The sequence below is a fragment of the Miniopterus natalensis genome, chromosome 1, assembly GCF_054644295.1.
Source record: "Miniopterus natalensis isolate mMinNat1 chromosome 1, mMinNat1.hap1, whole genome shotgun sequence".
Lineage (NCBI taxonomy): Eukaryota > Metazoa > Chordata > Mammalia > Chiroptera > Miniopteridae > Miniopterus > Miniopterus natalensis.
Genome location: NC_142081.1, coordinates 98,956,511 through 98,980,479, shown reverse-complemented (window position 1 = coordinate 98,980,479; position 23,969 = coordinate 98,956,511). Strand labels below are relative to the sequence as shown.

Below are 23,969 nucleotides of genomic sequence, written 5' to 3'. Positions count from 1 at the left end.
TTTCTCTTAAAACATTCGTAATAGTCTGTGATACACATCTTCCCTCCTCCCCAAAGAAGAAAATTTTCCATTAATATTTTTGTGCACAAATTGATAAATTCCAAATTGGCCACCTCCTTTACTTTGTCAATACTCATAACAAATCTACAAACAAAATTTTAAATTCTCCCATCTTTCTGTGGTCACAACTTAACATCATTCTACTTTTATTCATCTGTTCTACTCTATCTGATCTCTATCTGCATTGACATTGATCTCCCCTTTTTTGCCACTTGTCTTTATAATTTCACTTCCCTTTATTTCCTGATTAGTTATAATATTCTACTCTCAATTCTCTTGGCTTAGGATAAAAGCAAACTCCTTATAGCATATGTACAAAACAACCACATCCTACATACGAGCTCTGCTCAACTTTTGCAGTGTTAGCTGAGAGGCACCACAGAGAAGTTAATTAAGAGCAGTCTCTGAACCAAGTATGCCTGGGTTCTAGTCTCATTTCTGTCATTTATTTAGCTATATGAACTTAACCAAGTTATTTAATTTATCTGTATCTTAGTTGTTGTTTTTTATCAGTTAAATTACTTGTTATAAGGATTAATTAAATAAACTTTGGTCCCTGCCGGACGTGGTTCAGCAGTTGAGCGTCGACCGAGGATCCAGGTGATCGGGGTTCGATTCCCAGTCAGAGCACATGCCCGGGTTGCGGGCTCGATCAATGACTCTCTAATCATTGATGTTTCTCTCTCTCTCTCTCTCTCTCTCTCTCTCTCTCTCTCTCTCTCTCTCTCTCTCTCTCTCTCCCTCTCTCCCCCCCCTCCCTCTCCCTCTCCCTCTCCTTTCCTCTCTCTCAAATCAATAAAGATATATTTTTTTTAAAAAAAAGCTAACTTGCTTAAAATAAATAAATAAACTTTGGCACTGTTCCACCTGAACCTGGGATGGAAATAGAGTTATCTTTACCAAACTGCATACACTTTGCTGAATATACTGTGCTATTTGATAGCTCTGTTCCCTGTATCCTGTCACCCCCCGCTAAAATTTCCTCAATAGTCCTTTAAAATTAGTTAACGTTACCCCTCTGTGAAGCTTTCTGTAACCATCCTGATACCCTCAGGTAATTATCATGTCTTAAAATAGCTATCTTTTGCCCAGCCGGGTGTGGCTCAGCGGTTGAGCGTCGACCTGGGATCCAGGCGGTCGGGGTTCGATTCCCGGTCAGGGCACATGCCTGGGTTGTGGGCTCGATCAATGCCTCTCTCATCATTGATGTTTCTGTCTCTCTCTCTCCCTCTCCTTTCCTCTCTTTGAAATCAATAAAGATATATTTAAAAATGTATATATATATATATATATATCTTTTTACCAGCAGTGTTTCTCACTGATTTGTTTTGTGCCTTTTCCCTCTACTAGCGGACTGGAGTTCTTATCAACATGGACTGGTCTTTTTGTTTGTTTTGTTTTGTTTAAAATATTACAAATGTCCCTTTTTCTCCCCAATGACCCATTCCACCCTTCCTCTCTCCCTCCCCAGTCCCTCTGCACCATTGTCTGTGTCCTTGGGTTGTGCATATATACATATAAATTCTTTGGTTAATCTCTCCCCCTCCACCCACCTGCCCTCCGCCATCCCTCTGACATTTGTCAGTCTGATCTATGCTTAACATAGACTGGTCTGAATGTATTTTTATCATAGTAGATTATTAGGAAATAATTATTAAATGAATAAATGAGACTTTGTATTGAAATTGTGAAATGTGACAACTAGAATGATTTGATGTTTCCGGCTATTTTATTGTTCGTGTTTTCCTTTGCACCTTGTTTTTCATTGACTTCTAGTATAAAAGAAATTGGGCTTAAAAAATATCTTCAAAAAGGTTATTCTGGGAAAAGTTGAAACATTACCCTAACTTATATAATTGAGGTCATAATTACCACCTTCATATGCACATCTGTTCACAAACAGTGCTTTTACCATCTTTATTAATTCCCTGTCTTAACTTGTTGATGCCTTCCATAAGGCAACATAAAACTTTTTTTTATATGTTTTTATTGATTTTAGAGAGAGAGGAAGGGGGAGGGAGAGAGAGAGAAACATCAGTCAGCTGACTCCCTGGCCTGTGCCCTGACTGGAATTCAACTGCAACCTCCTGGTGCTTGGGTAGACACTTAACCATTGAGCAGCACCAGCCAGGTGGTAACAAAACTTTTATAAAAATACTGAAACCATTAAAGATGGATGAGCTATCTTCCAAATGGCTACTTAAAAATCCTCACAGTTTTTTTTTATTTGCCATCATGGCTCCAAACTGTGCATTGAATCCCCTCATCTTTACTTTCAGAGATACCCCACTACTTTGGCTTGATAACACTGTATTACCCTCTTTCTCCTTTTACTTCTCTGTCCATTTTTTCTGTTTTCCTTTCATGGGCATCATTTCTTCAACTTGCTCATTAAAATATTAGTGTTCCACAGAATTCTGTCTTCAGCCTCCTATGCCTCATGCTCATGGTTTCAGATATAACTTACATAACAGTAACTCCCAAATTCCTAAACCAGATCCCTTGCTGAGAGCTTCAGATATTTCCATTTGGATGTCTCACAGGTACCTCAAACTTCACATGTCTAAAATTGAACTGAACATTCTCTCAAAATCTTTCTCTTCCGATTTTCTGCATATCAGTGGTATCACTGCCCACCTAACCACTTGTGCTAAAAACAATTATTTCAGTCTTTTTTATTTCTTCCCACCTCTAGTTCATTAGGTTCTCATTCTCCTTGTTTTTATTCCCCTAATTCAAGTTCAGTTAATCTCTTCCTTGAACTATTGCATTGGTACCCTAAACTGGTCTCTTGTTCTAACCCTAATCTCTCTTGAAATCCATTCTTCAGAATGGCAAAAGTGATCAAAACCCTTCCTTTAATTAAAGACTTGGAAAAATAATTGCAGCAGATACAGGTGGCACTTAAAAATTTATAAGAACCAAAAAAATGCTTCAGTTGAAAAAAGGGGAAAAATAAAACAGTCTGTTTACAAAAATGAGATGAAAATGGACAGTTGACCTGAAAATAATTCACCCTCACTAAAAGTAGAAGAAATGCAGATTAAAGCAGCTTTTTTTTTGGCCTTATAGCTAGAGTTTTAAAATAATAACCACCCTTGCCAAAAATGACAGTAGAATGGGGATTTTCATATATTGCTGGTAATAGTCAAATTGATGTAACCTTTTTGGAGGGCAGTTGCTAACGTAATCCAAAGCCTTAAAACTTGCACGTCCTTTGACCAACAATTCCACTTCTAATAATTTGTTTTAATGAAATAATTTGGGATTTGTGCAAAGATATATGCATGGAAATTGCAGTGGTATGGATTTATTTGAGCAATATATATTTAATGGAGAAAAATTAGAAACCCCCTAAATGGCCAACAGTAGGTTATTGGTTAAATAAATTATGGTCTATTCATATGTCAGAATACTATGCATCCAACCAAAACCATATTTTAGAAGACTATTAAATGGAAAGATAATATAATGTCTTTGCATACTATTCTGGAAAAGACGAGGAATATTCACATGAAATAAAATGAAGTGTAATGTAAGGTTAGAACCTGGATTTATGTGGAATACATGTGTATGGTTTCCGCCTGGGAAGGTGTTGCAGAATAGAGATCATTCACATGTATGAAGATTGTGCCTGTTTGCTGTTTTGCGTTAGTCAAAATGCAGCCTGAGAACAGCTCAACTCCATTGTGATTTTATGTTACCAAATGATCCTAATCCAGAGGAAGCTTTGTGGGACAAATAAGCAGAAATCATGTATAGAAATGGCTCCCTGGTTTCTCTGAGACACTTAGAGATCAGCACTGTACCTCAAAGAGGGATTATGGTATGATGAAAGGTATTTTGGAGGACTGTCCCCATTTTTTAGTCTCTGGTCATGTGATCTTGGCTTAATCATTATTTGAGGTACGTTTTTTATTTGTAAAATGAAGATAAGAATGCCTTCTTTGTGGTGATGGTGTAAGAAAGATTCCTATTACAATGCCTGATGCACCGTGGGCATTTAGTAAATCTGCCTTAGCTAGTGTCCCTGGGGTTCAAAGAACCTTTCCTTTCTAAGTCCTCTTCACTTGATTCTACGATTTCTTTGTTTTTGTGGGGTTTTTTGTTTTGTTTTTGTTTTTTTGCCTGTTTACCTAGATTTTGCTTCTTCCTTGGATGATTTATTCAGATTGACATCTCAGATGATTTTCTGTTTTGGTTTGTCCCATGCCACCAACCATTAGATGTTCCTTGGCTCCATATTTTGTGGTTCACAAACCAGGCCAGTCACAGTCCACTCTTGCGCCTCATCTAGCTTTTTAGGCTTCCACCTAAGTCTGTGAATGCTAGACTCCTTATCTTGTCTTGCAGATTGGATAAAATGTTAGTAATTTTTTTAAAACTTTATTTAAAGAACATGAAAATTGCTATATTAGAGCAAAGTCATGCCCCTTCCAGCCCAGAAATAAATGAGAAGATTTAGCTGTCATCATTGGCATTACTCTCCTTCCTGGGTTATCTGCCTTGACCTCAGAATTTCAAGTTTAGCCCATTCTAGGTCTTACTGTTAATTTTAGCTATCTTTTCTTGAATCTGTTATATATTCGGCCTTTTTGAGGTAATGTATGTGTTCCATATAGTATTCACTATCTTAAATCTTATTGAACTGTATTTCTTTTCCTTTGAGGGATGCTACCAAATTTACTGACTTGATGAAGAAATCCATGTGAGGAAGAATTTTAGTAATTTTAGTCATAGTGTCAGTAAGTTTTTTGTAATCTCTTAAACTTCTCAGTCTCTAATTTTAGTTATCTTCCTCTTTTTAAAATTTTTTTTTATTTTTAAATTACAATTGACATACGATATTAGTTTCAGGGGTACAACTAGTGATTCAACATTTTTATACCTTGAGAAGTAATCACCACAATAGGTCTAGTAACCATCTCTCACCATGTAAAATTATTGCAATATTATTGACTATATTCCCTATGTTATACAGTACATCCCTGAGACTTATTTTATAACTGGAAGTTTGTACCTCTTAATCTCCTTACCCTTTTCTGCCCATTTCCCACACCCCTGGCAACCATCAGTTTGTTTTCTATATCTATGAGTTTGTTTCTGTTTTGTTTATTTGTTCATTTTGTTCTTTGGATTCTGCATATAAGTGAAATCATGTTGTATTCTTCTTTCTTTGTCTGACTTATTTCACTTAGGATAATACTCTCTAGGCCTATCCATGTAGTCACAAATGGTGGTAGGGTTTTATTATTATTATTTTTTTAAATATATCTTTATTGATTTTAGAGAGAAGAAGAGAGAGAGAAACATCAATGATGAGAGAGTCATTGATTGGCTGCCTCCTGCACTACCCTGACTGGGGATTGAGCCCGCAACCCGGGCATATGCCCTGACTGGGAATCGAATCCCAGTCGCCTGGATCCTAGGTCAACTCTCAACAGTTGAGCCATGCCTGGCTGGGCGTTTCATTTTTTTATGGCTGAGTAATATTCTTTTTTCTCAACTATTTTTCAAAATAGTAGTACTTTTTTTTTCTTTTAAAACTCTTAATCATAGTAATTTTCTAGTAGTAAGAATGATGGGGTAGTGGAGAATATTTTTTTCCTAAAGAAAAAATCTTTTTCAATTTTTTCGATATTTCTGAGGGTTTAGAAAGTTTTTGTAATAAAACCTTGAAAGAAACACTACCTAGGGTCTACAATTGACATTTTACTGTAATTACTATAATACATATCTATCAATCTTTCCATCTTAATTTTTCAGTATATTTCAGAGTAAATGGCAGACATCACCAAATACTTAAGCATTTATAACATTAGCTAGAGAATTATATTTTGTTTGTGAGTTGTTTTTTTTAAGGTAAGATTTATATACAGTGAAGTGCTCAAATCTTAAGTGTGCTGTTAATGTGTTCCAGTAAATATTCATTACTATACAACCAAAGCCCCTCTCGAGATACAGAATATTACCATCATTGCAGAAAGCTTCCTCATATCCCTTCCCAGCAAACCCTGTCCTTACTAACCCTAGAGGCAGCTACTCTTAGTTTTCCCCCCGCTGTATATTAGTTTGCCTTTTCTAAAACTTCATATATATATAATCATGTCATCTATACTTGTTTATGTAAGGCTTCTTTCACAAAGCATAACATATTTAATTTAATTAATTTAAAATTCTCACCTGAGGATATGTTTTTAATTGACATTAGAGAGAGAGAGCAAGGGAGAAGGTGAGGGGAAGGGAGAGAGAGAAACATTGATGTGAGAGAGAGAGACATCAGTTGGTTGCCCCCTGTACGCACCCCAAGAGGGGATCAAACCCACAACCTGGTTATGTGCCCTGACTGGGAATCAAACCTGCAACCTTTCGGTATATGGGACAATGTTCCAACCAACTGAGCCACACTGGGCAGGGCAGAGCATAACGTATTTTAAATTCATTCATGTTGCATATATTAGTTGTCTGCTTCCTTTTTTTTCTTTCTCTCTGATTAGTATTCCTGAGTATTATGCCAGATCTTTTCCCGAAGTGGTTGTACCAGTTTACATTCTTATCAACAATGTATATGAGTTGTTGCTCCACATCCTGGCCAGCATTTGATGTTGTCAGTCTTTTTGATTGTTGTCATCCTGGTAGTGTGTAGCGGTATCTCAGTATGGTTTTAATTTGCATTTCCCTGATGATTAGTATGTTGAGTACTTTACCATCTGCGTTGGTCATTCTTCTGTCTTTCTTTGTGAGGTATTTTCTAAACAGTGTTGGTTTCCTGTGTAGATGATACATATTTTGTCAGTCATATTAAAGAGAATTCTTAAAGGGTTGTGTTAGGGAATTGACTGTTTATCAGTACCTCAAAGAAATGAGCAATAGAAAAATTAAAATATTGATACAATTTTAGGCCTTTGCTTGACTTGTCTTTAGAAGTAGTTACATTTTAGCTATCACCTTATGCTATTACTATTTTTGGGTTTGAAAATTTTCTTATTATGGCTGTTTGAATTTCTCTTGAAGAAGCACAGGAATAACGTTAAATGTCCTATGAAATGTCACTAATTTAGAAATCAAGTCCAAATATTTTTCTTCGTAAACTATTTCATAATGTCTCTACATAGAGTAAATAAATTTGCCTAGGATATTAGTCTTCATCTAATTACAAGTATTTTTTAAAAATCTAATCACTGTATTAGTTGTAAAACACCATTTCCCCCAAAACCCTGGAGCAAGCATTTTTGCTTTCCACACTTGTGAGGTAAATTATTTGTGAGGTAAATTATTTGTGAAGCATTGGCCCTAAGGTCTAGGTCAAAGAGAACTACAGAATTTAGATCAGTTATCACCCTAGTGCGTAAAGTGAGAGAATAACATGTAAGCAAGTTATTACATTGAACAGAGTTGTTATTGTCAGCCATTTTTAGTGGGAGCATAATGGTTGATTTCCAGTGATTGTGTAACAGAATTATATTTTATATATATATAAATATATTTCACATTTTGAGACTTTAAGTACTGACTCATAGCTGATACTCAACAAAATTTAATTTCAAAATCATAGAGACAGAAAGTAGAAGGGTGTTTGCCAGGGGCTAGAGGGGGAGAGGTGGGGAGTGGGGTGTTACTATTTAATGGGTATAGTTTCAGTTTTACAAGATGAAAAGAGTTCTGGAGTGGAGCGGAGTGATGGTTATACAACAGTGTGAATGTATTTAATGCCAGTGAACTATACACTTAAAAATGGTTATGATAGTAAATTTTATGTTATGTTTATTTTACCACAATTTTAAATATTAAGGGGAAAAGTATATGTAACAAGTCACTGTTCATTTCTCTTTATATGCCATTTTCCACTTATCCTTCTGTGAGATAACCACTACACCAGTTTTCTATATATCCCTCTATGCATAAATAGATCTCTCCTTTCAAATTCCCACCTGTGTATCACTTTATCTTCTCTTAAAACATCATTCCTTTCTTACTTTACAGTTTATTAAACACACATATTTATTGTCTGTCTCATAGCCTCCAGTAAACTGTCTTTGTAGCTCAGTAGTTGCTCATTAAATATCTGTTTAATGATTGAGCAAATGAATGAATTATGTGATCCTGGAAGGTACAAAAATTGGGGACCTCTCTCTGTATATAAAGTGGTGATGATGTATGTACAGTCATCTCCTTTTGTGACCCCTAATGCCAAGTTCTCACACTTTAGTGTGGTGGAGAATAATCCGGGTGAGCTTGGTAAAATGCAGATTTTGTAGCCTCATCTTTCAGAATTCTCAAGGCCCAACACTCAGCATTTTTCTAAGTATCTTTTTGTATCTCTGCAAATAGTATGTAGATCTCACTTGGAGAAACATTGTCCTAAGTCCTTCGTGTGATGCTACAAGGCTGAAATCACAGAGGTTACAAGTTGAGTTCAGCTACTTAGGGATCATTCCTAACGTACTTGTAGAGCCAAGTTAAAGTAACCAACCTTCATCTTTTCTCCGTCTAGATGTGGTACATAATTAATGCTCATCATGATTATACTGGGATATCATGCAAAGATTAAGTATGTTCAGTCTTATTAAGGAGAAGAGCCTTTATTTAGTAAAGATGTTTGTGAATTCTTCAAATTAAAAGAAAAATCACGTTTAGAGCAGTCTCTTAAATTTAAGAGCTTTAGGGACCCTAAGACCCCAAGTTTTAGAGCCATTACATTAAGATTAAGTTCTGCAATCACAGAGCCAACTTGTAAACATAAACACAAAGGCGAGTGCTGAAATTACATGTTTCTTAAGATTTTATATTATCAATATTTTAAAACAAAATTTAAAAAGTGGATAATTCATAGGCGGCAAAGAATAAATTTATGAACTTTTATTGGAGAAGCGATGGTAAAAAAAACTTGAATCCTTGAAAAACTTGAGAAACCCTGAGAAACTTCTTATCCTGAACATCTAATTCTCTTATAGTGCTAATTAATGGAATTATTAGAATTCAAGTGAATTTTGTGAATGTAACCATATATTTCCACGTATATGCATTGAGCACCTGTCAAGGTTTAGTCCCCTGGCCTTTCAATGATATAAATAGGGCAGTCGTGGCCTAGGAATGGGGAGGAAAAGTGGGGGCCTATGAATCAAGAAAAGCTTCTTTGAGGAAATGTTTTTGTTAAAATCTGGAGGGTGAGTACCTGATAGCTAAGTTGAGGGGTAGGATTAAGGAAAGGTGGTGAAACTGGAGCTGGAGTTGTGGGGATGGACAATAGAAATACATTTTCAAGGTCGTGTGGGACAACTTTGTCATAGTGTTGCTTCATTGTTATGATTTCACTTATTTCTCCTGGAGATTAAAGGTAAACCTATTTACATTTATTGGAACGAGAAGCTTTCTTAAGAAATATTGGATGGTTCCAGTGTATTTATGCTTTGTTAGTTGAGCCGGTAATTATAGCAGACTTGTGATTAGACTGTCAACATCCCTAAAGGGATCTCAGGCTGTTATATTCTTGTTTTTTATTTGTTTGTTTTGTTTGTTTGTTTCTTTTTTAAAGGACTCACATGTAATTTTGTGAATTATAGAAAAGCTAAAGAACAGACAAAGTTGCTTTATTTCTCTAAGAGCTTTTAAATAATTTTGACATTTAAACCTTTACAATCAAACAATAGAAACTCTACCAATTCAGAACTAATATAAATGAAAATTGTTAAAATCTTCCAAATAACACCATAATACAACAACCTTGAAACATTTGGTGTTGACCCTATATTGTTTTCTGTTTGAATTGAGTGGTGATTTCTAATATTATGTAACAGTGATGGAATTAAGCGATGTTTCCAGTAAAAGAATTTTGTGAATGTAACATATTTTAGTATTAAATTATACTTGTGCATTTAGCAATTAAAAATACTCTTTTTTTAAGAAGATGGCATTTTATTTATCTCTTTATTTATTTATTCATGTTTAATTTATCTTTATTGTTAAAAGTATTACAGATGTCCCCCTTTTTTTCTCCACATTGATCCCCTCCATCCTGCATCTGCCCCAACCCCAGGCCTTCCCCATACTATTGCCTGTGTCAGTGGGTTATGCATTTATGCATAAAGTTCTTTGATTAATCTCTCCCTATCTACTCTCCCACCCCTGCCTCCCCCCTGAGATTCACCTGTCTCTTCCATGCTTCTATATCTGTTTATCTATTTTGTTCATCAGTTTATTTTGTTCATTATATTCCACATATGAGTGAGATTATGTGATACTTTTCTTTCTCTGACTGGCTTATTTCGCTTAGCATAATACCCTCCAGGTTCATCTATGCTGTCCCAAAGGGTACAAGCAAGATCCTTCTGTTTTACACCTGCATAGTATTCCATGGTGTAAATGTACCACAGCTTTTTTATCTACTCATCTACTGATGGGCACTTTGGCTGTTTCCAGATCTTAGCTATTGTAAACTGTGCTGCTGTGCACATAAGGGTGCATAAGTTCTTTCTGATTGGTGTTTGGGTTTCTTAGGATATATTCCTAGAAGTGGCATCACTGGGTCAAACGGCAGTTCCATTTTTAACTTTTTGAGGAACCTCCATACTGTTTTCCACAGTGGTTGCACCAGTCTGTATTCCCACCAGCAGTATACTAGGGTTCCCTTTTCTCCACATCCACGCCCGCACTTGTTTGTTGATACGTTGATTATAGGCATTCTGACAGGTGTGAGGTGATACCTCACTGTGGTTTTAATTTGCTTCTCTCTGATGATTAGTGACTTTAAGCATTTTTTCATATATCTCTTGGCCATCTGTATGTCCTCTTTGGAGAAGTGTCTATTTAAGTCCCTTGTCCATTTTTTAATTGGATTGTTTTTTCTTCCTTTTGTTATGTCATATGAGTACATTCTATATTTTGGAGGTTAATGCCTTATCAGATGTGTCATTGGCAAATATGTTCTCCCATACAGTGGGCTTTTTGTTTTGTTGATGGTTTTTTTGCTGTGCAGAAGCTTTTTAGTTTGATGTAGTCCCATTTGTTTATTTTCTCCTTTGTTTCTCTTACCCTAGGAGATGTATCAGCAAACATATTGCTATGAGAGATGTCTGAGATTTTGCTGCCTACGTTTTTTTTTAGGATTTTTATGGTTTCAAGTCTTCTATCCATTTTGAGTTTATTTTTGTGTATAGTATAAGTTGGTGGAATATCTTCATTTTTTTGCACGTACCTGTCCAACTGTCTCAACACCATTTATTGAAGAGACTGTCTTTACTCCATTGTAGGCTCTTGCCTCCTTTGTCAGATATTGAGTGGTGGAATGCTTTGGGTTGATTTCTGGGTTCTCTGTTTTGTTCCACTAATCTATTTGCCTGTTCTTGTGCCAGTACCAGGCTGTTTTGATTACAGTGGCTTTGTAGTATAACTTGATATCTGGTATTGTGATCCTGCCAAATTTGTTGTCCTTTCTCAAGATTGCTGTGGCTATTCAGGGTCTTTTTTGGTTCCGTATAAATTTTTTAAGTGTGTGTTCTAGGTCTGTGAAATATGCTGCTATTATTTTATTAGGGATTGCATTGAATTTATAGATTGCTTTGGGTAGTATGGACATTTTAATGCTGTTAATTCTTCCAGTCCATGAACAAGGTATATTCTTTCACTTGTTTGTATCTTCCTCTATCTCTTTTTTCAATGTCCTATAGTTTTCTGAGTACATTTACCTCTTTGGTTAAGTTTATTCCTAAGTATCTAAATGTTTTTGTTGCAGTGGTAAATTGGATTTTTTTTTTAGTTTCTCTTTCTGAGAGCTTATTATTGGTGTATAAAAATGCGATCAATTTCTGGGTGTTAATTTTGTATCCTGCTGCCTTGCTGAATTCATATATTAAATCTAGTAGTTTTTTGGTGGAGTCTTTAGGATTTTCTATGTATAATACCATGTCATCTGCAAATAATGACAGTTTTACTTCCTCTTTTCCAATTTGGATGCCTTTTATGATTTCTTCTTGTCTGATTTCTGTGGCTAGGACTTCCAGTACTATGTTGCATAAGAGTGGAGAAAGTGGGTGCCCCTGTCTTGTTCTTGTTCTTGTTCTTGTTCTTGTTCTTGTTCTTGTTCTTGTTCTTGTTCTTGTTCTTGTTCTTGTTCTTGTTCTTGTTCTTGTTCTTGTTCTTGTTCTTGTTCTTAGGGGAAGTGGTTTTAGTTCTGGCCCACTGACTGTGATGTTGACTCTAGGTTTGTCATATATGGCCTTTATTATGTTGATGTAAGATCCCTGTATTCCCACTTTGCTGAGAATTTTTATCAAAAATGATTGTTGGATTTTGTCGAATACTTTTTTTGCATCTGTTGATATAATCATGTGATTTTAGCCTTTCAATTAGTGTATGTGATGTTTCACGTTAATTGATTTGAGAACATTGTACCAGCCTTTCACCCCTGAAATTAATCCCACTTGATTATGATGTATGATCTTTTAAACATATTACTGGATCCGATATGCTAATATTTTTGTTGAGGATTTTAGCATCTATGTTCATCAGGAATATTGGCCTGTAATTCTTTTTTTGTAGTTTGGGTCTTTATCTGGTTTTGGAATAAGACTAGCACTGGCTTCATAAAAAGAGCTTGGAAGTTTTTCTTCAGCTTGGATGTTTTGGATTAGTTTGAGGAGGAGATAGGTGTTAGTTCTTCTTTCAATGTTTGGTAAAACTCCCCTGTGAAGCCATCTTGCGAGTTTTTTTATCACCACTTCAATTTCATCAGCAGTTATTGGTCTACTCAGGTTTTCTGACTCTTTCTGATTGAGTGTTAGAAAGTTGTACTTTCTTAGGAATTGTCAGTTTCATCCAGGGTGTCCAGTTTGGTGGCATATAGTTGTTCATAGTATTTTCTTACAATCCTTTGTATTTCTTTTGGGTCAGTTATTACTTGACCTCTTTCATTTCTGATTTTATTTATTTGGGTCCTCTGTTTCTTGATGAGTCTGGCTAAAGGTTCATCAGTCTTGTTTATCTTTTCAAAGAACCAGCTCTTGGTTTCATTGATCTTTTGTATTTTTTTTTTTTTAGTCTCTATGTCATTTATATCTGCTCTGATCTTTATTATTTCCTTCTTTCTACTTTGGGCTTTTCTTGTTGTTCTCTTTCTAAGTTTTTAAGTTGTAGTGTAAGATAGTTTATTAGATTTGTCTTTTGTTTTTCTGAATTAGGCCTTTAATGCTATGAACTTCCCTCTCAGGACTGCTTTCATTGTGCTCCATAGATTTTGGGTTGTTGTGTGTTCATTTTCATTTGTTTCCAGGAGGTTTTTGATTTCTTCCTTGATCTCTTTGTTAACCTTTTACTTGTTTAATAACATGCTATTTAACCTCCATGTGTTTGAATGTTGTTTAGTGTTTTTATTGTAGTTCATTTCAAATTTCATGCCATTGTGGTCTGACAAGATACTTGATATGATTTCATTCTTCTTAAAGTTGTAGAGACTTGTTTTGTGTCCTAACATGTGGTCTATCTTTGAGAATGTCCCATGTGCACTTGAGAAGAATGTATATTGTACAGCTTTGGGGTGGAATATTCTGTAAATGTCATTTAAATCCACCTGATCTCGTGGGCCCTTTAGGGCCACTGTTTCCTTGTTGAGTTTTTGTCTGGAAGATCTATCCAGAGAAGTCAGGTTGTGTAAAAGTCCCCTACTATGAATTGTATTGTTGTCTATCTCTTCCTTAAAGTCCTCAGGAAGATTTTATGTAAATTTTATGTTTATCATAGTTATGTCCTCTTGTTGGATCGATCCCTGTAGTATTACATAGTGACCTTTCTTGTCTCTCGTTACAGTGTTTATTTTGAAGTCTATTTTGTCAGATATGAGTATTGCCACCCCAGCTCTTTTATTCACTTCCATTTGCATGGAAAATTTGTTTCTATCCCTTTACTCTCATCCTGTGTGAGTCTTTTGTTCTGAGGTGGGCCTCTTGTAGACAGCATATATTTGGGTCATGTTTTCTTATCCATTCGGCTATCCTATACCTTTTGATTAAAGAATTTAATCTATTTACATTTAAGGGTATTGTTAGGTACTTGTCTATTGCCATTTTAATGCTTTATGCCTATGTTTTTCTCTCTCTCTATTTCTACTTATTACAGCAGCCCCTTTAATATTTATGGCAATGCTGATTTGGTGGTGGTAAACTCCTTTAGCCTTTTTTTGTCTAGGAAGCTCTTTTTTTCACCATCCTTTTTGAATGATAGCCTTGCTGGATAGAGTACTCTTGGTTTCAGATGCTTGTTTTGCATTACCTTGAATACTTCATGCCATTCCCTTCTGGCCTGTACAGTTTCTGATGAGAAATAAGTTGACATCCTTATGGGAGCTCCTTTGTAGGTAACAGATTGCTTTTCTCTTGCTCCCTTTAAGATTTTCTCTTTGTCTTGAATTTTTGGCATTTTAATTATGATGTGTCTGGGCTTGGGCCTCTTTGGATTCTTCTTGCTTGGGACTTTCTGTGCCTCCAGAACTTGTGTGACTTTCTCCTTGACCAGGTTAGGGAAGTTTTCTGACATTATTATTTCAAGCAGGTTCTGTAACCCTTGCTTACTTTTGACCTCTTCTGGCACTCCTATGATGCAGATATTGTTACATTTCATATTGTCCCACCACTTCCTTAATCTGTCCTGTTTTTAATTGTATTTTCTTTTTGGATCTCTGATTGAGTGATTGTTTTCTACCCTGTCTTCTGATTCGCTGATCTGATCCACAGATCTGCTGTTTATTCCTTCCACTGTCTTCTTTATTTCTGCTATGTCATCCTTCATAGTTTCTGTATCTTTTTTCATGCTGTTGGGCATCCTTACAATCAGTATTCTGAACTCTATATCTGATAGATTGCTTATCTCCATTTCACTTAGCTATTTCCTGGAGATTTCTTTTGTTCTTTCATTTGGGGCTTGTTTTTTTGTCTGCCCATTTTGGCTGCCTATTTGGGTTTCTTTCTTTGTATTAGGTAGATCTGCTAGGAGTCTCCATCTTTTTAGAGGGTCTCTGGTGCAGGCCAGTGTCAGATGCTGTTTGTGACTGGCTTTGAGTATCCTTTTTGGAGCTATCAGCAACCTACGGTGTGTGGTTTCCTCTGCTGGGCTGGCTGTTGTTCCCTCTGCTGTGGCTAGGTGCATTTGGACAGGACCAAGATGCACACTGAAGTGTGCTCTTCTAAGGCCCAGGTCCAGAAGCAGATCAGGCAGAGACTCAGAGCTCCCAGGGGTCCACCTCTGCCTGCAGGATGATTGATCTTAGTCTCCTAATGAGCCTCAGGCTGTAGACCATAGCATGGTGTAGATTCAGTATGAGGAGAGAGGTTTTCCAGTGGGTGGGGCAATTGCTTCCTCCCTCCCCAGGCAAAAGCTGCCTGGCTGGCAAAGGTGTGCCTGAGAAAGGTGTCCTCTGCAGTATGGGATAATGTCTCAGCACAGCAATGTGGATTGCCGCCCTCTGAGCTCCAACTCAATAGCCTGAAACCCAGGATTCTTCTTATACCACTCACATGCCTGTACTGGCCATCATGGCTCAGCAGTTGAGCATCGACCTATGATCCAGGAATTCAAGGTTCAGTTTCTGATCAGGGTATTGCCCGGGTTGCCAGCTCAATCCCCAGTGCAGGGCATGCAGGAGGCAGCCAATCAGTGACTTACATCATTGATGTTTCCATCTCTTTCTCTCCCTTCCTCTCTTTGAAATCAATGAAGATATATTTAAAAATAAATAAATAAATAAGTAAAGAGGGCTCCTGCATTTCCAACCGCCTCTCCCTGGCATACAGATACCCCGCTGCTTTTCACAGCCAGATGTTATGTGGGCACCTTTCTCAGTTCTGGTGCTCTGGGCTGGGAAGCCCAGCTTGGGGTTTAGGCCCCAGAGTTCTCAGTGAGAACCCCCCACAGCTGAGAGATCCTTCTGGACCTTCAGCTGCTGCCTGTGGGAGCCCAGCCAGCCCTCTCACCCCTCCACATTTCCTACCAGCCTCTATGCAGTTTCCACTTTAGGTCCTTGGTTATAGGGGTTCTCTTCACCTCATCTTCAGTTGATTATTCATGATGGTTTTTCTGTGTTTTAGTTGTAATTCCAGTTTGGTCCTGGGAGAGAGTCAGTGTAGCTTCCACTTAATCCACCACCATCTTGGAATCTCAGCCTAAAATTACTCTTATAATGATGATGGCATTAGAAGGGGTAGGGAGCTGTCAAAGAGAATTTGAAGCTTAATTATCTCTTTGGTAATGAAATGCAAGATTTTCCATTACAGCCCTTATTTTTTTATGGTAATTGACTCATTTGCTCTCTAGTTATCATTTAACTTACGAACCACAAACATCTGCTCTTACATTGTGTTTAATTGGTATAAATACTGTCTACAGAGAAGTTAAAATCTAGAGAACAATTTAAAGGCATTATTTTATAATTCATGAAAGGAAAAACTAAATAATGAATTGAACATTGTGATGATATTTTTTCCTAATAGTCTTTGAAAGTTTGTTTACTAAAAATGAGTAGTACAATTATATTAATTGGATATTTTTTGAAGAGGATTTTGCTGTGTTTTCCAGAATTACATACTCTGTCTTAGGGGAAGTCTCAGCCCTTTAGACTCAAATGTATTCATTACTTGGAAACATGGTTCCATAGTGGTTAAAATTGCAAGCTTTGAAAGTAGAAAAAATTTGTTTAGTATGTTACTATTTAATCTAAAGAAGAGGGCTGGAGACAAATTGTATGTTTGCTTATCTTTTTTTTTTTTCTGTGCTCAATAAATTTTATTACAGTGAAAGTTCTCTAGAATCTAACTCTAATCCACCTTACTTGCCTTATATTCTCATTTTTTAAAAGTTTATTTTTGTTTAAAATATTACAAATGGCCCTTTTTCTCCCCAGTGACCCACTCCACCCTGTCCCACCCCCCCTCCTCAGCCCCTTTCCCCACCATTGTTCGTGTCCTTGGGTTGTGCATATATGCGTATAAATTCTTTGGTTACTCTCTCCCCCTCCACCCAGCCTCCCTCCTCCATCCCTCTGACATTCGTCAGTCTGATCTATGCTTCCATGTCATTGAATCTATTCTGTTCATCAGTTTATTAAGTTCTTTAGATTCCACGTATAAGTGAGATCATGTGATGCTTGTCTTTCTCTGCCTGGCTTATTTCACTTAGCATAATATTCTCCAGGTCCATCCATAGTGTCCCAAATGGTACGAGATCCTTTTTCTTTACAGCTGCGTAGTATTCCATGGTGTAAATGTCCTACAGCTTTTTTATCCATTTATCTACTGATGGGCACTTGGGCTGTTTCCAGATCTTAGCTATTATAAACTGTGCTGCTATGAACATAGGGGTGCATATATTCTTCCTGATTAGTGTTTCAGGAATCTTAGGATATATTATTGGAAGTGGGATCACTGGGTCAAAAGGCAGCTCCATTTTTAATTTTTTGAGGACCCTCCATACTGTTTTCCATAGTGGTTGCACCAGTTTGCATTCCCACCAGCAGTGTACTAATTTGCTTATCATTTTAAAAAAGGATAAACCATAAAATGTTTTTAAGTCGCTATCTGTAGGTAAAGGGAGAAGATAGGGTAGAAGCAAGACTTGTTTGAACATACCTTTTTTTGAAGATTCGAAATATTACAAAGCAATTCCTGAAAAGAGAAGTAAAATGAAATGAATGATTCTAAATGTGTATCTAGTTGGTAGTATAGCCACACAGAAAGTTACAATTGCGGGTGAAAGTTACTACAAATAAACTTAAAATACTAATTGGAGCCCTAGTCAGTGTGGCTCAGTTGGTTTGAGTGTCCATCCCAGGCACACTCCCTCTCTTCCTCTATCCCTCTATCCCTTTTTCCCTCGAATCAATGAAAAACATATCCTTAGGTTCTTACCTGAGTACAAGGGAAAAAAATAAAAGCTAATTGGACTATATATACCTAGTGGGTTATACTCTAAGGACAGTAGGGATTGCAAAAATCTTCAGCTATTTTCTGTTATTATATTGTTGGTGGAAATGTTGGTAATGTTATTTTAGACTACTGAATGTAAGATATAGCATACGAGTAATTAAGTTGGTGTCAGTGAGAACACTGGTTTTTGGCATGAGAGAAAGGAAATACAGTTGTAAAATTAATAAGATCCAGTTGAAACCAGTAGTCCCGAATTTAATTGGAAACACCAGAAAGAAATCATGATGAATTCATATTTTAAAAGTACAAAATTCCTGGCTTTGTCCACAAATAGGGCCTAAATATAGCAACCAGAAGATAGTAAAGACCACTAAGGTTATGTCAAAAAGGACTCAGGAACTTCCAGTGGACTCAAGCTTTTCATTCATCAAAGATTGGGGTAGTTTGAGAATCAAAAGGATAAAAAAGGAGCCCACTGTATGGAACACATTTGCCAATGACACATCTGACAAGGGGTTAATTTCCAAAATATATAAAGAGTTCATACAACTTAACAAAAAGAAAAGCATTACAATTAAAAAATGGGCAAAGAACCTAAGTAGACACTTCTCCAAAGAAGACATACAGATGGCCAAAAGACATGAAAAAATGTTCAATGTCACTAATCATCAGAGAGATGCTAATTAAAACCACAGTGAAGTATCACTTCACACCTGTCAGAATGCCTGTAATCAACAAATCAACAAACAGCAAGTGCTGGCGTGGATGTGGAGAAAAGGGAACCCTAGTACGCTGCTGGTGGGAATGCAGACTGGGGCAGCCCTGTGGAAAATAGTATGGAGGTTCCGCAGAAACTTAAAAATGGAACTGCCGTTTGACCCAGTGATCCCACTTCTAGGAATATATCCAAAGAATCCTGAAACACCAGTCACAAAGAACTTGTGCTCCCCTGTGTTCATAGCAGCACAATTTACAATAGCTAAGATCTGGAAATAGCCCCAGTGCCTATCGTTAGATGAGTGGATAAAAGAGCTGTGGTGTATTTTTACCATGGAATACTATGTGGCTGTAAAAAAGACAACATGTTGTCTTTGAGACAACATGGATGGACCTGGAGAGTATTGTGCTAAGTAAAATAAGCCAGCCAGAGAAAGACAAATACCACATGATGATCTCACTTATATTTGGAATATAATGAACAAAGTAAATTGATGAACAAAATAGGTCTAGAGGCATGGATGCATGGAACAGACTGACATATCTCGGTGCAGAGGGGCAGGGAGATGGAAAGAGTTTAACCAAAGAACATGTATGCATAGCCCATGGACACAGACAGTAGTGCAGTGAAAGCCTGGGGAGGGGATGGAAGGAGGGGAGTCAATGATGCAGGGGAAGGGGGAACATCTGTAATACTTTCAACAATAAAGTTAAATTTTTTAAAAAAGGAATCTGGGGAGGAGTATGGGATAGGGTGGGGTGTAGATGAAATAGTATTGGCCATGAATTGATAATTGTTCCAGTTATACAACAGTTATTGTAGGGTTTATTATTCTTTTCTATCAAACAAAACGTTTTTTTTAAAAAGACTATAGGCTTTTGCATCAGACTACTAGGTTCAAAGTCCACATCTGGCACTGACTAAACTATATGATCATTTGGAGCTATTCAGCCTCTCTTTGTTTAAGTGCCCTTGCCTGTGAAATGGAAATAATGTAATAATACCTAAATAATAGGTTGTTGTGAGAACTAAGTGATAAGTGGAAAGCATTCGTGAATGTTAGCAGCTATTATGAATCAAAGATAGTCTAATTAAAATTATAAAATCACTGTTGTTTAGAGACCTGAGGTACTTAGAAACAGTCTAGTTGATGAAACTGAATTCCATAATCAGCAAAATGTCTAGTGGTAGAACCAGAACTGAACTATAGGTCTCTTTAGTCATTACAGTGTCTTTAACAATACGTCATTATTGAATAACATACAAATAAACTTAAATAATCTGGCCTTATGTAGGGCCACTTAGGATTGCAGACATGTTCATTTTTCCTGCATCTGAAAATAATTACAGTTCTAATGAAAACACTAGGTTGTTCTCATTGTCTGTTTTCTTTGAGAAGGAACAGAGAAACTAAACCAAAGATGAGTCTAAATGCATCTGGGATTAAACCCCAACTTAATGAACATGCTAGGAAATTTTTGAGGAAATAAAGGAATAAAAGGATAGAACTTGTTCTGCTAGATATTTTTAAATATTATATCATTGTAGCCATTAAGTCTGTGGTGGTTCTGGCCCAGAACAATGAAACTCCTTAGTATGTAGAAATAACCACACCTGTAAGTGTATGGAGAATTTTAATATTAAAACTACTTTAGATTAATTACTTTTATTGGGACTATTGGAGTTGTCATTTAGAGAAATATAAAGCTAGTTGCTTAGTGAAGTTCAGATTATTTCATAGACATACTAGAGGAAAATGTAAGTGAATATTTTTATAGTATGGAAACAGAGAAAACCTTTGGTGTTAGAATAATAAAATACAGGTGCCAAAAAGAAAAGGGCTAGTAAATTTTACCAAATATAAATTTAAAACTTTGGTATAACTACAGGTGCCTTGAGTTAAAAAACAAAAAATAAATATTGGCAGCATATGTGAGAAAGGGTTAATATCTTACTGTAGTAGTTAGGGTCCAGTCAGGAGCTATAAATTACAACAGGAATTTAAACAAAGAAAATTTAATATGAAGAATTATTAAGTAGTAAAAGGTGTTTTAACTACTAAAAAGGATAAAATAGTAAATAAGGATCAGCTGCTACTCTAGAGCTGAGCAGGAGAATCAAGAAAAAGAACAAACTGAAAGAGCCTTACCCAAGGTTTTGATTCAGACCTTGAAGAGGTTATAGTTGCTGCCAGAGGACACAGCCATGGGCCAACTGGTCCACAGGAAATCACCTGCTAAATGCCATAGGCCTGAGCTGGTGTGTGGCAAGCTGCGTGCTAGGGTGCCATGGGCCTGACTGATGATGAGCAGGAAGTTGCCAAGTGGGTGCCATGAGTCTGAACTGATACGCTGGATGCAGTCCAGTGGGATGCTCTGGGTCAGAGCTGGTGCACAGAAATCCACCAGCTGGAGTAAACTGGAGAAACTTACTTAGAGACAGCAGAAAAACTTGCTGGAGGTTGATCCCCAATGGGTCTCTCATGAACCTAGCTGCCACACCATAGGGCAAGAAGAGCACGCCCAGCCTGAAAGATAAGCTCATTCCTCTGCGGTGCCCCTCCGCTGCCCTCTGTTAACAAAGTCTAATGTTGCCCTAGCTGACAAGGTCCATGTCCATTACAAAGAAGTGTGCATTTGGAGCTAAGAGGCCATAAATTGATAACTAGCATTATGTGAAAAGCTCTATGTAGATGAGAAAATTGTGAGTACTCTAATTGAAAAAATAGCAGAGTGTGTATAGATAATTCACAAAAGAATAAATACAAATGGCTAATTAGTATTTGAAAGTATAGTCAAATTTACTATTAATCTCCCTGATTTCACCTAGTTGTACAAACTTGTATTTTCTTAATCTTCCATCACTGTGAATATATATTGCTTCTTAAGATCAAACATTCTTTCCCTTCTGGGCTCCTACTTCTTACCTGGGGTTCTGCCTGCTCTCTATACTCTTACTCTTCATTTACACAAATTATAAAGCTAGTCTGGACTTTTTCTGAGGACCTGCCCCACTCTAGCTAGTGTAATAGGCAAGAAAATGAAAAAAGAGGAAAGCAGCTTGAAAAGGAAGAGAGATAGAACTGCCTCTTTTTACAGACAGCATATAATTATCTGTAAATATATGTTGTATGTATGTAGATAGTCCTAAAATTATCCATAGAAAATTACTAGAACTAATGGGTGAGTTTAGCATGACCACAAGATAAAGTTCAATATATGTAAATCACTTTCAATTCTACATATGAGCAGTGATCAACTGGAAACTAAAAAAATTTTAAAGTTCCACTTACAGTAGCACCAAAAATTTAAAATATTTAGGCATATACCTGACAAAGTAGGAATAATATTTGTATATTGAAATCTATAAAACACTGATGAGAGAAAAGAAATCAAAGATCAAAATAAATGGAGAGATAAACAATGTTTATAGAAAGAAAAACTCAGTATTGTTATCATGTCAAGTTGCCACATATTCAACGTAAGCCCAATCAAAATTCTGTCAGGCTGAGCACATTTTAGCTCAAATGTTTAAAAAGAAAGAAAAGCTATTTTTATCATAACTTGTTTGTTTGTTTGTTTGTTTGTTTGTTAAATAGAAACTAGCCTATAGTGGAGCTTGCTGCTTTGTGATACAGGGAGTTCCTTATCATTTGAAACTTTCAGTGATCAGTAAGATACCCCTTGTCAGGGATATTGTGTAAGGAATTACAGCAGTTAGGTGGGAAGCTGGACTAGGTGATCTACTTTTACCCTTCTAATTCAAAATCTTAATGAATCTGTTACTCATAGGTCAATGATTACAACTTTGTGGCAAGGCAAAAGGGAGTTAGGGAGTTATTCAGGCTTTTTCAAATATACTTAACTTTTCCACAAACATCCTCCTCCCATCTTTAAGAACCATTTCTTGTAATGAGGGATACTACTAATGGGAATGTGTTGTGTGAGTGAACTATTTTAAGGCCTCTAATTGTCACATTTGTATTACTTTGGGGGGGGGGGGTGTACGCATCAAGTTGACTGAAAAGGAAGATAATGTCAATCTTCTCAGCTCTTTTTGAATTTTAATTATGACTCTTCCAAAATAGTATAAATCATAGGGAAATAGTCTTTAATATTCATTTTTAGCTAAATTCATATTATCAATTTCTTCTATATAATCAACTTATTAAATATTTTTCAATAAGGAAACTCAGAAATTATCTTTTAAATTATTCCTCAAGTTAGTTATACCAGAATACTAATTTTTACAGATACTGTGTTCCTAACATATATTTTAAATATATATATTTGTTATGTTTTTATAAAAACGTGGAAACCTCAAATAAGTAAAAAAAACCTGTGAATTCTGTGATTTAAAAAAATATTGCTTGAAATATGAATAGCTACCTATTTTTATTTTCATTAATATCTTAATTTCCTTTCTATTTTTAAGCCCAACCTGAATTCCTGAAGCAGCCTACTAATATATATGCTCATGAATCTATGGATATTGTATTTGAATGTGAAGTGACTGGGAAACCAGTTCCAACTGTGAAGTGGGTCAAGAATGGGGATATGGTTATCCCAAGTGATTACTTTAAAATTGTAGTAAGTACCTTTTTAAAGGAGGACACTTATTTTTGAAACCTTTAAATGTCTTTGAATGTAATCACCAAGAGATTTGGTATCTTATATACACCAGTTTATGTACCACAGGCAAAGATAGAAAAATTCACACAAATTGTAATCTCTTCATTGGATGATGAGAAAGCTGAACCCAGAAATATTTTGGTAGCTTATGTAAGATCACATAGCAAATAGTGCTAGGTTTAGTATTCCTGCTTAAACATACTCGCACTCTTCAACACAGCTGCCACCATTTTCTGGGTGATGATTAGTGTGTGTGTGTGTGCGCGCTCACGCGTGCACGCACATGCTCACCAGTTGTCTTTATAGCTCTCTATTCAAGGAGCAGAAATCTGTCCTTCATATACTGATGCTCACGCCCTTCAAAATAAGTATAACCCAGTGTTGGATGATTGTTATGACGATACATATGAAGATTCTTTTAGAAAGTAAATGCAAAAGTAAATAATTAGTGTTAAATGTATTTAAGAATATTCAGCCATTACTGTTTTTTACTTTCTATTAAGTAAATGCTTAGTAAATATTATCTATTATTATTATTATTATTATTATCTAGCATCTTAGTAATCCAATTATCTAGGTTTTAGTAATAAGAATTGATGACATATCTTGAGATACGTGACATTCATAGAAATAATCAGAAGTATTATGGTTGTT

At 36.2% G+C, this 23,969-nt stretch overlaps 1 protein-coding gene across 5 annotated transcripts in view; it reads left to right on the top strand.

The window, feature by feature from the left end:
• NEO1 (neogenin 1) overlaps positions 1-23,969 on the top strand; it is a 275,123-nt gene that overhangs the window by 144,841 nt on the left and 106,313 nt on the right. For all 5 annotated transcript variants that reach the window (XM_016201544.2, XM_016201537.2, XM_016201561.2 and 2 more), the window contains exon 6: positions 23,119-23,273. In XM_016201544.2, the coding sequence (XP_016057030.2) occupies positions 23,119-23,273 (155 nt within the window). The remainder of the gene's footprint in view (positions 1-23,118; positions 23,274-23,969) is intronic.